A 15379-nucleotide genomic window follows, 5' to 3' on the forward strand; every position below is an offset into this window, starting at 1 on the left:
TAGTTCCTATTTTATTCGTTCATATGTTATTTACAAAACTGTAGCACCCTACTGCCATGCCACAACTAATATAAATACACATGAATGTTTCAGTGTAACTAACAACAAACAATAACGAAAACTCCATGAAAGGAAGCTCCTCAGTTTTGTTTTTTGGAGTAGGAGAGACTAAATGCCAAGATCACTCTTCAGTGTAATCATGACAGCTTCAAGGAATAGTTGAGCTCTAAATTAATTTAATTTAGACATTCATGTTCTTGTTGATTTTCTGTAATGGAAACCTAAATCCCATTCTCTATTCAGATTCTGATCTTTGATAAGTCAGTATATAATTGTTTCACCTGTAAGAATAATGGACAGAGGAGAGAAATGCATCTTTCTCTACCTTTCAGTTTTTATGACTGTGAGGACTGAGAAGTCGTTGCTCTGAAGACACTTTGTTTTGTTCAGACCATCGGGTGAGTATGATTTTACAAATAAGAGTGATCAGCCCTTTTTTTCTGAGTGTTGTCTGCATCCTAACTTAAGAAATAAATGAAAAAGCTGTTCTTATTGTCTCTTGTGGTTCTAGGCATAAGAAACAGGCTTGTCGACCTTCTTTTAAAAAGTATGTTGATGATGGTTTGATCTGTTTATTCTGTGGTGGGCCAGCTTCTGTGGCAATACAACTTGGTATGTCTGTATGTGTAGAGCTGGACACTAAAGCAAAAAGGGATATAACCCCTGACCCCATTTAGAAATGAGCTTTGTCTTCTAGAGGGAAAATATTTCCTTCAAAATATTTTGTGTGTCTATTTTGCTGTATATGTATGTATATCAATATCATGTCTATTTAAAGCATCATAAACAATGGTCTAAAATTGTGCATCAAAATCTAATGTGACCCACTCTCCTGCGTAGTGTCTTCTGGCCAAGTCACTCCCTGAGGACTTAGATCTTGAGAAAGGTCAAGACCCCAGCTCTTCATACTTACCTGGCAGGGGAGAGACCATTATGAGGCGGGTGGTTTTCCAAGGGTGAGGCTTATCGCTTGCACTCTAGGTGTGCTGACAGTGACTAAAATTGTTTGGGTGGCCGGAATCAGGCATGAATTGTCAAGAGCCCCTAGTATTGTGCTGAGAAAGTTTCTGGCCCTCAGTAGAACTGGCAATTCAGTTGCTGTGGCAGTTTTCATGATGTATAAATGTCTGTGTGTTCAAGGAATGTTTACCCTAAACAGGAGACAGCTAAGGAGACATTCAAGATTAAACACGTATGTTTTTGGGTTACAGATTTGCACTTAGGTGTCTGAAGCCTGTCTGAATCGTATTTTAGATGCCTAAATCCTTCTATCAGTTTAGGCCCATAACAGAATTCTGTGGGGTGTACTTTACCATTATAGAAAAAAGCCCGAGTGTTAGTCCTGCAAACATGAAGCTTGTAGGTAATGGTGCAATAATATTTTTTGTGCTGCTTTCGTCATAGGAATAGAAAGGTGAGGTATGGAATGAATCTTTTGAATAGAGATAGTGTACCAATTCAGACTTATCTAAGCTTGTAGAATGATTACAGGAACACTAAGAACTCGAAGTTTGAACTACATCTGATCTTAAATTTTCTCTAAAGTTACTTTTGTTACATTTATTATGAAAGCAGACACACATGGCAAAGGGGATCTATCCAAATTCAGTGGGGGATTTACAAGCAAATTCAGGCTGAATTCCAGCTTTGTCATTGCTCTCCACTACTCCTGTCAGGCACGTACCATATGGTCACACAAACAGCTTTTTCTTTGTCAAATAGTGACAAAACAGTTTGGGACCATATACTGCAGAACATAAGTGAGCACTCTAATGGCTTACTTGAGCAGGGTGAACCAACTCAGAAGAATTGTGCAGTGGTCCATGCTTCTTTTATGGCTATACACATTTATCTGTAATACAGAGCAAAAATTTGTACTGTAGTTTCTTCACTGTAGTGACTTCACCTTCGTCCTGCCACGTGACTATCCCTGCAAATGTGAAATATGAAATGGCAGCTTTTGTGGTCAGTGACAAAATTAGTTGTGGCTATGAATGAGACTTAAATTCTCAATATCTAAATTAATCTGGTTATTTAGCCTTTTTAACAGAACCAGCTTCCCCTGCTAAATAAAAAAAAAACCCTCACCAGTGAATATTTAATATCAAATATTTGTTGACATAAAACTAAGCATCAAATGCTAATCTATTCTCAAAGATAAAAATTATTTGGAGTCATATCCTTGTTATTTTGTAGGATTTTTTGAGAGCATCAGAAAAAAACCCAAATGTAAAATATTATTTCTTGAGAGGACTGCGAAATTTATGCAACTAGTTTTATCCCGTTACATTTCAAGGGTAAGAAACTCAGTTGAACGATCACAAGCTCCAGAGGACCATAGCTTCAGCGCTTGTAAGGTTTTAGGCATGTAACTGCTACAGGTTTTAGCCAACCAAGCTTTGTTGTAAAAGTCGCAGCACTGTCTCTAGTTTCTTGGCCACTCTTCTCGGCCCTGTTCATCTCTTGCCTTGCAATAAAACTAATCCCACCACCTAATGAGAAATGTGCTTCTCATCACAACTAAACAACAGATATTGCCAGAATTGTGGGATAAAATAAAAATGGAGGAAAGGTGAAGGAATACACTCAACTGCAGGCCTAGTTACCCTTCTGTTTTCTTCTCTTTACGCACTCCTTCCACGTAATCTACTGAAGGAGGTGTAGTATTGTGTAACTGGGAAGTAACAAACACACTAGCTACTTAGAGCCAGTGGCAAGTAACAGCTTGGTTTTTGAGACGAGCAGAGGGATTTATAGTCTTTTTGTTATCCTCAGCTCGTGCGCTGCATATGCTTCATGTATCATATTATGTGTATGTGATCTTGCCTATTTCCCCGGAGATCAAGGCTTTGTTCAGCTCTGTAAATGACATTTATGAACAGCAAGAAAAAGCCATCCAGTTACCTACAGAACTACTAGTTTCACCTCAGAAATTTACAAGGATCTGGAACAGTGTTTGGAACAAAAAATAACATCATGGAAGTTAATAGAATAAAACTTAACTTACTAAAGGGGTATCTTGTCAGGCAGCCTTGACAGCTTCCTTTCAGTGAATTTCAAATCAAAGGACATACTAGATCTCATTCATCTGGACTTGAGTTGAACATTTGATATATACGGGAAGTTAGGAATTGAGATGGAGGTTATGGGATGCCTTGATAGACTGTAAGGTGGATGATGACCTGGCAGAAGAGAGGAAAACAAGATAAGTTGAGCTGCAAACTGTTAGATGGAGGGATGCTCTTCACTATTCGTATCTGATATTTAATATAGATACCATGCATTCATAAGAGCTTTAGGACGTGTTATCAACGTGCAGCCAACATTTTGTTGCTGACGCAGAACAACAGGTATTTTTGATAAAAGATGGAGCAGGATGTCTTACACAAAGAACTGGTCTGGATGACTTGAGATACAAAAAAAGGGTTGGGGGATTTGTGAGGCCAAACATGTAGAATTTTATGCATTTCTCCGCTGATAGGTACACAGAGGAAATGACAAAGAAGGAGAGGATGTAGATTTTCCAACACATCATGAAGTTCCAACACTTCTCCCAAGTGACAGAGGACAGGACTCTGTTTTAGCCTGGAGAAGAGGAGGCTGAGGGGAGACGTTATTGCTCTCTACAACTACCTGAAAGGAGGTTGTGGAGAGGAGGGAGCTGGCCTCTTCTCCCAAGTGACAAAGGACAGGATAAAGGGGAATGGCCTGAAGCTCTGCCAAGGGAGGTTCAGGCTGTATATCAGAAAAAATTCTACATGGAAAGAGTCATCGGGCACTGGAACAGGCTGCCCAGGGAGGTGGTCGAGTCGCCTTCCCTGGAGGTGTTTAAGGAACAGGTGGATGAAGTGCTTAGGGACATGGTTTAAGAGAGTGTTAGGAATGGTTGGACTCCATGATCCAGTGGGTCCTTTCCAACCTGGTGATTCTATGATTCTATGGTTTAAGGGAGTGTTAGGAACAGTTGGACTTGATGATCCAGTGGGTACTTTCCAACCTGGTGATTCTATGATTCTATCATAAAATATCTATAACTGGAAAGTTGCTCTAATTGTCAGGATATATCAGTCTCTTCAGCACAGAAAAGAAATTACAAGTGCTGTGATAGAGAAAGCAGTGGCACTGCTCTGCAGAGCTGAAGTCACCCATCTTCAGGAAGATTAATTCAGACTGCCAAAAATGTTGTGTGTGTGTTTGTGAGGCAGGAAAAAGTATTGGGAGTGATCAGAAAACACAGAACTGATCATTTCAGAAGAAATTTTAAAAGTTAGGCTTTTTTAGTGTAACAAAATAAAGGTTAAGGTGTGATTCTGTTAATTTTATATAATACCATAGAGAAGAGAAGTGAAGCTTTATGTGAAAGGATAGTAGTGGTACAAGAGATAAGGAATATAAACTGGTCACAAAAACATAGGCTGGATATTACAAGTAGGTTACTAACCATCAGAGACAAGGTCTTGAGCAGCCTTTAATCTAAAGAATGGAGCTTATAAAAAAGATTCTCACTACTTTTACATTACGTTTCATATATTTATGAAAGGGATTATAAAATGTATTGTTGTGATGGCAAGAGACTGATTTCAGACAGTCCTACATTCCTGCCAAAGAGGGATCAGGACCTTCTTTTGTCATCCTTAGGTGCCAGAAGAAGTTTCAAGATGGAACAAGAGGCCAAAGATTTAAAAAAAAAAAAGGGAGTGCAAAAGCAGGAAGAAAGAATATGCTGTAGCATTTGCCTTTGTTTGCAGTAAGAAGCAAATTTAATAGAAACATTAATTTTCTTGGAACAATTGTGAATTTAGAGCTTGATTTGGGGAAGAACTTAAAAGGGTTTGCATGCATTCAGTATTACTCAGCATAAAATATTCAAAAGTGAAGTATAAAACAATTGGAATGCTGTATTTACAGAGAAGATAGCTGATTAAATTTGTTGTTAAATTATGACTTCTAAAATATGACAAATATCCGGTTGTCACTGTTCTTGGAGCTTATATGACATAGTCAGGAGATGCTTGCTTACAGCTCTGCTTTATCTTAGAGTCCTGATGCCTTTGAACCGCAAAAAAAATACAGATCAAAAAAGGATTTAGGAAAGCTCATTTAAATTGTAATCAGAACGCCCTTATTTATGGTAGTAAATAGCTTTGAAATGTTTTGAAGCTTTACTGGGAGCAGAGTGATTTTCTGCCCGTTAAAGACAGAAAAGAAAATCTACTTTTGCCCCCCAACAAGAGGGAACCGTCAGAGCGCGTAGGAGCAGCTGCCAGTGGCGTCTGTCGTCGCCGTTCGAAGCGTGTGCTGCAGGGCTGGCACCCAGGGACGGGCCGGAGTGCACAGTCTTCAGTCCCTAAATGCTGCGTGGATGCAAGAAGGCGTCAACCGCGGAGGAGGCAAAGGAACTCGACGGCAGCGGTTTTAGCCGTTGCGCCCCTCCTGCTTATTCCTGCTTTATTTGGGATCTCTAGGAGGTGTTTTTAAGGGTCCCCTGGGGAGGGCTTGCCCTTCGGACGGGGCTCGATCCCCGCTGCCTCCCGCGCGGAGGGGGCTGCTCCCGGCAGAGGGTGCCGGAGCGCAGGGAGCGCCCCGCTCCCGTCCGCTCCTCGGCGCCTCCCCGGTGTCGGGTTTGTCCCGGGTGACGTTGGGATGCTGGAGAAAGAGGAGGGGTAGGAGGAGGAGGGGAGCGGAGCGCGGCTCCCTCCGCCCCCAGTGCGGGACAGCCCGTTAGCGGGAGCGCAGCCGAGCGAGCGCCGAGCTCCCGCAGCAGTGCACGCCGGCCGGGCAGCATGCTCCGGGGGGCGGCGGCACCCCTCCTGGCCCTGCTGGCCTCCGCATCGCTCCTCCGAGCCGCAGGTAAGGACCGGGGAACGGGAGGCTTCCCGGGAGGGACGGGGAACCCTCTAGGAAAGGTGCACCCATCCACCTGGGACACACCAGCATCCCCACTTGGTGGCTGATGTTGGTTGCTTTTTCTTTCTTCTCTCCTTTCCTTTTTTCTTTTTCCTATTTTTTTAGGGCCTCTTTTTTTTCCCCTTCGCAAAATGGAAACCTGATGTTGGGTTTTTTTTCTGTTTTTTTTTTTTTATTTGTTTGTTTGTTTTGTTTTGTTTTGTTTTACAAGGGGGAGAAGGGTTGCGCTGAGAAGGGCTCCTTAAAACTTTTTCCCTGAGCGCATCCCGGCGTTTCGTGCCTTCTCTGCCGATTCAGCGCACCGAGGCGATGTGGTGGCGACTGGGGGGAGGGGGAAAGAAGGAGAAAACAAAGGAGAAGTCCGGAGTTTTGTTGTTGCCGAGAGTGGATAGCAATAAGCGGAGCCTCCTCCATGGCTCTGCCCGCCCTCCAGCCCTCCCCTCGGAGTGGTTATAATAAATTATTTGGGCCGTTGAGTGTTGCCAGAACCTCAGCGGGAACCAGGAGGAAGGGAAGGGGGGGATTAAGCTTGAGGGGGCGAAGGGGCAGCCGCCTCCTCGCAACTCGAGGTCTCTCTCTGTGTGTCCTTGAGCTTTAGGGGGTCCGATTTCCTCCGAGTACCTGACCGACCCTCGGGAGCTGAGGATGGTCAGCCTTTGGGCTCTGGACACGCTAGGACGCGGTTCACCGAGCTCCGCGGTACTTCCTAGGGCCGCCCGAGCTGCCCTCGCACGGCGGCAGCGCCCGCGGGGATGCTCAGCCGCTCCCCGGCACCGGCGACGCGAGCGCCGTGATTCACTGGGACCTCGGGGACCGCGTGGGGCTGGGGAGCCGCCGTGCTGTAAGAGTTACGGTTCCCGTAAGAGGAGCCGCGGAACTGCACCCCCTGCTCCCCCTGCGCCTGGCACGTGTGGTGCTTTCGCAGCAGAAAAGTTTGACTTTTCCCTGGGATGTGAAACGCACGGGGGAGGTAGGAGCTGCCGGGTTCAGCTCTTTGATCTCTCGTGAAGACACTCTCTGGAGAACTTCCTTCTCCCCCCTCTCGCAGCAGATAAACGTTGCTCGCAAACTTCTTCCCGGGGCGCTTCGCCCAGGGACTGAGGGAGGAGGTGACAGGCGACACCATTTCCTTGCCAGATTTGTAACCCTTCCCGTGCTTGTCCCCTCCTCGGGCAGGCACCACCTTCCCGCCGCCTTTCTTGGCTTTAGCTTAATTGCACCAAAGCGCAGGAGGAGACCGATGATGTCTTTAAGGAAAAACAGTGATGCTGCAGATGAGAGGGGACTTGTTAATCAATTGCACGTTTGAAAGGGCTTTTCTTCCCTTTGTTGCTCTCTCTAATCCATTTACCTCTCCCTGGGAGGTGACAGATGCCTATATTTCCTGTTATTCAGCTCCGGGGTCCCGGGTCTTGCCATTTGTTGCATTAGCGAGGAGGGTCAGCAGAAAAGATAGAGGTCTGGGGGTTTTCCGGGGTGGGCAAGAAGCGTGTTACAGCTCGCAGGCTCGGGGTCAGTTCCCGTCGCGTTTATTTTTCCTAGTGCTTTTATTGCCCCCTTTGAAGGGGGTCTGCCGACAAATTGCGAGGTCGCCCGCCCCTCCGGTGGGTCCCGGGGCGAAGGCAGCGCCTCCTCCGGGGCCGAGGGGAGGAGGATGCCCGCCGCCGTCTGCGGAATGCAGAAAGGAGATGTCCCCGTTCCCGCTCTTTTCCCCGAGCAGCTGGATCTCTTTTTCGGAACAGGGGGGCGCCTAGGGTATCCCTGGAGCTTCTTTCCGACTTTCCCTCGCCTTCTCTGAGCGCTGCGGGAGCGCAGGGAGCTGGACGAGAGGGGCGCGTGGTGCGAGCGCATCCCCCGCTCCTTTTGTGGGTGCTGCTCCTGCTGCCTGCGTGTCATCAGGAGACGCTGCAAACCTCGTGAGAGCGTTTCAGACTTCATGGAGGCCGTAAAAACCGTTGAAAGAGCAGTTGCAGATTTTTATGCCATTTTATTTAAATGCTACCCCTCGCGATAATTATTTGCTTGTGATAATTGTCGCAGCCACCTGCGGAAAGTGTGGATTCGCTATAGGCATGAGGTTTGAGACTCCGTTTGTTTCACTGCATGCGCAGCGCAGTGTTTGAGAGCCCATAATCACGGCAGTAAATACTCGTGGACCTTCTTGATAACCGGGATTCTTCTGTTTTATTAGGTCTGCTTAATGGGACAAAAAAAAGTCTTTATTAATCTACAGTAATTTATTTTTGAAAATGTTATTTCAACCTTCTCACTTTACAGCACGACCGAGTGGGCGGTGATAGGAGCTAGGGTGGTCGTTTGTTGGAAATAGTGATGCACAATGTGCTCTGCTTAAAGACTTCTGCTTCCTTACCACTAAATAGGAAAGGACATTTAATCAACTTGAAGTTAATACTCACGTGACTTGTGAAGTATGCAGAACATCGCGTTTAAGATATTTCTGTTAACAGAATGTCTGGGAATGGAAACATAATGGTAACTCTCTGCTATGATTTTGCAAGCCCTGGAGTTTGTAAACTTCTACCTAATTTTATAAAGAAACCCTGCAATTTCTTGGGATATAATGTTACTGGAGAAATGACTTAGGTATAACTTCTCAATGCCTTTAAATTGTCTAACTATAAAGCGCGGTGAAATGTTTGAATCCTTTAGGTTGCACATTATTTAGCTATAGCTCCCTCCCGACTTTAATAAAAGAGATTCAGCTCTGGAAATTGTACATAGGTCAACTGGTAAAAGTTGATGCAGCTTTGAATACACGAAGTCTTCACATAGCTTTTAATACATGGCATTGACTACATTAACTATTTTCAGGTCAAACCTCAATCAAACCTTTTCTAGTGTTAATTAAATTGTTGTTTAGTAGTGAAGTTTATCCTTGGGTCAAGGGTTGCTACTGAATGGGTTTTTTCCTCTTGAGTGTCTTGATTGTGTTAAGCGTTTGTAATGGAATTGCAGTTTTCTCCTTAATCTCTTTTATGCTGTAAACAGCATAGAAATGCAAGATGCAGGAAGAAAAGGACTAGTTGACAGACGAAGCAAATTAATCCTATTTAGTGAGCTTCCAGTTGTTTGCAGAAAAGCTGATCTTTTTTCTAAACTCACTGAACTCTGTGTAAGGTGTGAATAGCTTTCAGAATTGTCATTGGCATGGTAGTATATTTGACTGCTAATTAGGAAATAGTCTTAGCTCACTAGCTAATGACAACGAAATAGAAAAGGAAGGAACGGTAATAAATACCGAGTTTTGTTTGACAGCTGTGAGATTCTTCTATATAGAAGGCTTGTGGAGTCCTCTTCATGACTTATCTTCGGTCTTAAATTAACATTTTATGTTCAATAAAATTGTCAACTAGAAGCAGTCAGCATCTGAAAATTTTAATCATAAGTTTGATTGAGCGACTTTATTTTAAAGAGCTTCTTTGTATTATTTTGAACATCGCAGGCAAAGAAAAAATATCAAACAGAATTCCTTTGGATTTTATACATGTCTTTCTATAGACATTCTGGGTTGCATTGTGTGGTTGCTCAGAGGGAAGAAATGCTACTTGCAGTACCCCATCTAATTTATAGCATCTGTCCCTGTTCTCTGTGCAAAGGATGGCTTGCTATTTAAGTTTGTTTATTCATTGTGAGACTGTTGCTTTGTAAAGGAAGTTGTCATTAGGCTCAGCAGGTCTGGAAAGTATGCAAGTCCTCAAGCCTTCTAATGCAGTGTCTACAAAGTAGTTAACGCTTCAAAGAAAAGCAACGACAGGATTTTGCTGAACTGAAAGAAGATGCATTGTTTGTTAGTCCTGTTTTTAATTGTTACTCATACTGGAGACTGCTGTAGCATTGCTAGAAACTATGCAGGACAAGCAACAATTTAACTGAAATGGTTGTCTTTCCTCTTGATTTAGTCTAAACGTGTAAGCAGTTTACCAGCTTTTTTGCACTCACTTTTTCCCCCCCAAACCTTTGCCATGCACCGATATTCATTTGCAAACATCCTGATAGAAAGTTTTTCTGATGATCCCCACGGACTTGACTCAGGCCAGCCTTTTTCTCTTCAAATCTCTGCGTCTTCCTCAGCGAGTTTGGAAAAGGATTTCCACTTTGTTTTTCAAGTGATGCTGGTCGGTGATCTTTTTTTGAAATTAAAAAAGGCTTTTCTGGTGGCAGTGAAAGACGCTTTTCAAAAAGCCAGGGTGATCTCTTAGCTGTAGAGCAGGACGTTGTGTTTTAACTGGCAGTGGGCAAAAGCTTTCATTAAAAAATGCAAACAAATCTGCATTGTAATTTCAGTGAAAACAAGAAATCACAGTAGAAATGCATTTCACCAATGATGCACTGTTGTTGAGGTGGGGATAAGCAGATGTATTCCATCGAGCTCAGGCTTAACTAGCTCACAGGGTCAAAGCACTGGTCTTGAGCAGTTTGTGAAACCTGTTGAAGAAGCGTTGTGGGTATCCTATAGGCAGTTCCATGCTTCTGAATTAGTTTGAAATTAATTTTTGCATATCTGTATGACCTTGCGTGCACATGTGTTGTATCGATAGCATGCACTGCTTCTTGAAACAAGGGGTCTATGAAGCTGTCTGCTGACTGAATTAGTCCTCGTTTACATCAGTGCTTTCTGGTTTTGCTATATAAACCTTATGAATGCATACTTGCCTGTGATGGCAAAGAAATGCAGCATAAAATAGCTGATGGAAGAGAAAGGATATAATGCTATCACTGATGCAGTAGAAGATATTTCACGAATGAGTCTGATCATATGTATCTGTTTCCTCTGAGTCCAGAGCAGAGGTGGCTTACATCCTGGAAAGGTTGTGTAGTTGTGAAAGTGCAGCTTCATGGACACTTGAAGTTCATTTTTATTTAATTAAATCATCCAGCTGATACTGATGGAGAGTAATCATAGGGAAGAAGAATTCTGCGGAATTGAAAGGGTAGGTGGGCAGAGGTGAACCAAGAATTAGCATGATGAAAGAGATAAGACCTTTTCGTTTTCCACTATATTGATTTTGCTGGAGTGACAGGAATATGTTTTGTGAGGGTACTGCTTGCAGGAGCAGCAAAATGAAATCGATGGGGAACTGTTCTGGACCCCAGTTTGACCACTGTCTAGTTTTAAAGGGTGACTAGTCTGATCTGAAGATTAGGTTGGGTCCTCACAGGCACTGCGCTCTCCATTGATGTCACACGGGAGACGTGCATCTAAGTACCTTTTAGACTTGGTACTTCCACTTAGGTGATGCAAGCTTGTAAAGAGAAACAACAAACATATGTTTGATATTCTTTCTTGAAAGAAAAAACACCATATATATAGTGTCATATCTGTGAAACCTCTACTGATCTTAAAGTTCTGTCTTCTGATTGCTTAGTTTGGACACTTCCTTTTATATGTGCAGCATAAACATTTAATTCTGTAACTCTGGGTTGTTGCTGCTTGTTCTCATCAACACTGCTCTAGGCTGTTCATCTGGTAAGTATTATTTCAAGATGAAGTGGCTTCTATACGTGATTTTCCATGCTTTTGGTAGCTTAATACCTTAACATTATTTTTTTCCATGGTGGTGTGTATATAAGTAGAACAACTTGACTGGTTGTATAAAGAGAGAACAAATTCTATTAGAATTCTCCTAAAATTGAGAAGTCTTATCATTCAAAAAAAGTACGTACACAACTGTCTAATTGAATCATAAATGAAACTATCAAAGGACTAATTCCTTATCTAAGTAATAATGCAGTCACATGTTAAATCATAGAGTAGATAGAGGACAGATAAAATACAGCAAAAGACATGAAGAATTTTATCCCTATTCGTTAGAAAAAAAAAAGTGTGAAGACTGATTGCAAATAATAAATTTGATTTCCACTAGTCAGAAACACTGTCTTCTTCTATATCAAAGGAATTGTAAAAAAAAGTAAGTGTGCACCTCTGCCAATAGGCCAGAGGAGGTTGTAACTTCCAGAGTGCTGTTACTAAGTTGGGATTTAGTAGGGAGGTTACCTTTTTCACTAGCTCACTTAGAGCTGGCAGGCATTAGCAAGAGAATTCTGCTGAGCAGTTGGGAAGAGGATGGAAATAGTAACACTGGTAGTGTCTTCCAACAGCAGTATTGATCTCCGTGATGTTCACAATGTCACACACTTTCCTAGTTTCTTCCTTCACGCTTTGTAGAAGCTTTCCACAAATATCTGCAAAACTGTTTTCCTTCCTAGTGAACGTTCAGCTAATTGTGTGCTTAATCATGCTGGTCACTACTGTCTCTCTGTATATCCCATCTTAAATTTGTTTCGTATTGCAAGCTATTTAATACAGTGTAATACATCATTGACTAACCTTGGTCAATGCCTGGATTTCAAATGAAGTACAGATATATAAAGAAATAAACTGTTGTTGGTACAGTGAGAGCTTTATCACATGTGAGAGCACTGTGATAAAACTGGTTGTCTGTGGCATCAACGGTGGTGGCAAAAGGGGCTGCACACTGAGGAACAGGAGGTTTGAGTCACAGCAGCGCCCCTTTGGATGACTGGTTTGTTCTTTTGGATGTAGAACAAACAAAAGTCTGATGCTAGAAGAACAAAACATCTCTGAAAGGAAAAAGCCAAGGACACTTCTAGAAACAGTCATCACATTTATCTGGGTTTGCATGAGAAGGTACTAAGAGTATATAAGAATTTTGCTGGATAGAGCAAGATCAGAAAATGAGGGGATAAAAAAAAGTGGTATTACTTGACAGCCCAGGATCATAACAGGTGAGTTACTTTAAAACAGGTAATGTGAATCTCTTGTATGAACTAATAATAAACAAAATTGCTTGAAAACTGCATGCTTGAACATGATGAAGTTTTATCAAGAAGTTATACAATGTAAAGGGAATGCTGAGATTTCTCAGTGCATAAAATGAAACATTCTGGGAGATAAGTTAACATAATTCTACTGTAGTTGTTTCTAGGTTAGAAAATTGTGTTGTAGAAAAAACCACAACAACAGTAGACCTAATAACATGGCAGTGGTGTTTCTGTACATAGTAAACTTTATATTTTCTTAAAAACCCAAAAGCATAAAAAGACAAATGAAGGCTATGCCAACGGATTTTTGATAGATAACTCAAATACAGTATCATATACTTGTTTATTTTGGGCAGTAAAAATTCTGTTCCCATTCTAAATGCGTGTTGGTTTTCACATTTTGCTGGTATATTAGAAAAGCATTTTTCTTTATGAAAAGTTGGCCTTGAGGTGCGCCTGCCCTGAGGTGTAATTGTCTAGTAATGTGAAACTACCCAAAACTGTGTGTCGGAGAGCTGACTGGACAAAAGCTAACCCTGCAAAATCCAACACAGTGCTCACCAGGCTGCCTGAATTGACTTACCTCCTGTGTCCCCAGGAGCACCAACATTGGCTCAGGGAAGAGGCCAGGCTGGGTGGCTGTAGGGCTGGGAGGGAAAGCAACGTCGCAGCCGTAGCACAGAGTAGCTTAAATTGCCATGGGACTATACTCTTAGAGATAGAAAATGTGATATGCAGAAACATTAACATAATTGTGTGAGGTAGAAATTTTTAAATGCTTTTGTGATGTCATTATAAATGATGTCTGTCTAAGATTTGGATTCTGCAGAGCTGAGCCAAACCTGTGAAGATTAAATAAGAAAAATTTCACCTGCCTCAGAAGTCTAGTCTGCAAACAAGTATTTAATCAGTTGTCAGGTAGTTTTTCTCACTATAAATAATCTTTGTCGTTTCTCTTTTTGTTTAAGCAGTTGAAACTCTAGCACTTGTTGCTTAATCTGAATTTTAGGATTCCAGTTGAGGTTTTGTATTTTATTGTACTAGGCAAGAATGAATGATCTTTTGAAATTAAATGTGTTAATAAAATGGGAGATTTTTTGGCTCAACAAACAATGAAATGGACAAAAGGAGAGTTTTGGAAAGATTCTGAAGATGTATCAAAATTTTGTGTGTTATTTGAATATTTGAATATTCTAAGTTGAAAATAACAAGACTCTTTTGACAGCTAGCTGTAATTACTTCTTTAAATCTTATGACTTTCTATAGAGAAATAGAAATTATACTTCTTCAAAAAGATATGAAGTTTTTTTCCCATGAAATTGAAAAGAAAAAAGTGAGGCGTCTGTGACAGAGAAATCAGAGAATTATTTTCATATAAGAAATTCCTTTACTGGGGAATGTGAAATAAAAATCATTTGTGGTACCCTAGGAACTCAATAGCTGAAGGGTAAACTTAAACATGAAAAATATTTTAAAAAATGTAGTTATAGTGGTAGTTACTGATGACTCCTTTCATGACAGACCAGAACCCCTTACAAAGGGGAAAGTGGTGTTATGTAGATAAAATTACAAGCCTGAACAGGATCTGAATGAACCGTACATGAGGAAAACATATCTGCTGTTGTTTTAATTTTAAAAATAACAGTGCTTCCTAGATCTGTCTGGAAACAATTTAATGCAACAGATTGATTTTTTAAAACAGAATTTCCAGCCACACCAGAAGCAGCCATTAATAGATATCTTGAGAGGGTGTGTCTGTTTCTATGCTTGATTTGCAAACTCAGTGAATTTGGATATTACTAGCTGAAATTGTAGACAGTAATTCAAACTGTTTTTCTAAAGCTGATCTCACATTTATCTTGTTCTCTGTGTGTCAATGTAGAAATAGGATTCAGAAATCTGTTCCCCAGCGGGAAGAGGAGAATCTGTTACAAAGTTTATGATACTGTGGTTTTCAAAGCAACAAGAAAAATATCCATCTCTTTCAGATTTTATCCCTGGAGAGCTTCTGGATAATGTTGCCCTTGAGAAAAGTGTGCATATTTTTGTCAATGTGTTATTTAAGAACATCTTAAGTGTAGAAATTGCTTGTAAGAGGATCACGCCATTAAAAGATAAGAACATGTAGAATTAAGAAAGGCTGATTCCAGAAGCTATCCTGGTTTGTAATCCAAAGACCACATTTAAAGCTAGGAGCAGTTTTGATTCTAGAACTAGGAGAGGATGTGTTTACATAGGAAAGGACTGCAAAAAGCAAAGGTGTTGATTTGCAGCTCATTTTCAAAATTACAAAAAGTGGAAAATGTAACCTCACGTTTACTGAGCACTTACCATACTACAGAGATGGATATTAGAAAGTTCTAGCACAGTGTGAAACAAGAGTAAACTAGATGTAGTAATTTTATCCTGCAGACAAGTCTGTAGTGATCAGTGAAATACTTGAAATGTCTTCTTTGTTTGTGTTGGCCTCTGGCATGTGATTTATTTTTTCTAGAAATAAATAGAGAAACATCAAACCTCATTAGTGTGAAGTTAGGTTCTGTAGGAATTCTGAAGTGTCTTTACAGTTGCTATATTTTCTAGGACACTCAAGACCTTCTCTAACTAC

General features: G+C 41.5%; 1 protein-coding gene across 1 annotated transcript in view; it reads left to right on the forward strand.

The window, feature by feature from the left end:
• The first annotated feature begins 5716 nt into the window (after positions 1–5716).
• The window catches only part of ROR2 (receptor tyrosine kinase like orphan receptor 2), a 138258-nt gene continuing 128595 nt past the window's right edge, over positions 5717–15379 (forward strand). Inside the window, exon 1 of the mRNA XM_054055344.1 lies at positions 5717–5910. Within this exon, the coding sequence (XP_053911319.1) occupies positions 5844–5910 (67 nt within the window). The 5' untranslated portion in view covers positions 5717–5843. The remainder of the gene's footprint in view (positions 5911–15379) is intronic.

This window comes from Cuculus canorus, chromosome Z (assembly GCF_017976375.1).
Source record: "Cuculus canorus isolate bCucCan1 chromosome Z, bCucCan1.pri, whole genome shotgun sequence".
NCBI classification, from domain to species: domain Eukaryota; kingdom Metazoa; phylum Chordata; class Aves; order Cuculiformes; family Cuculidae; genus Cuculus; species Cuculus canorus.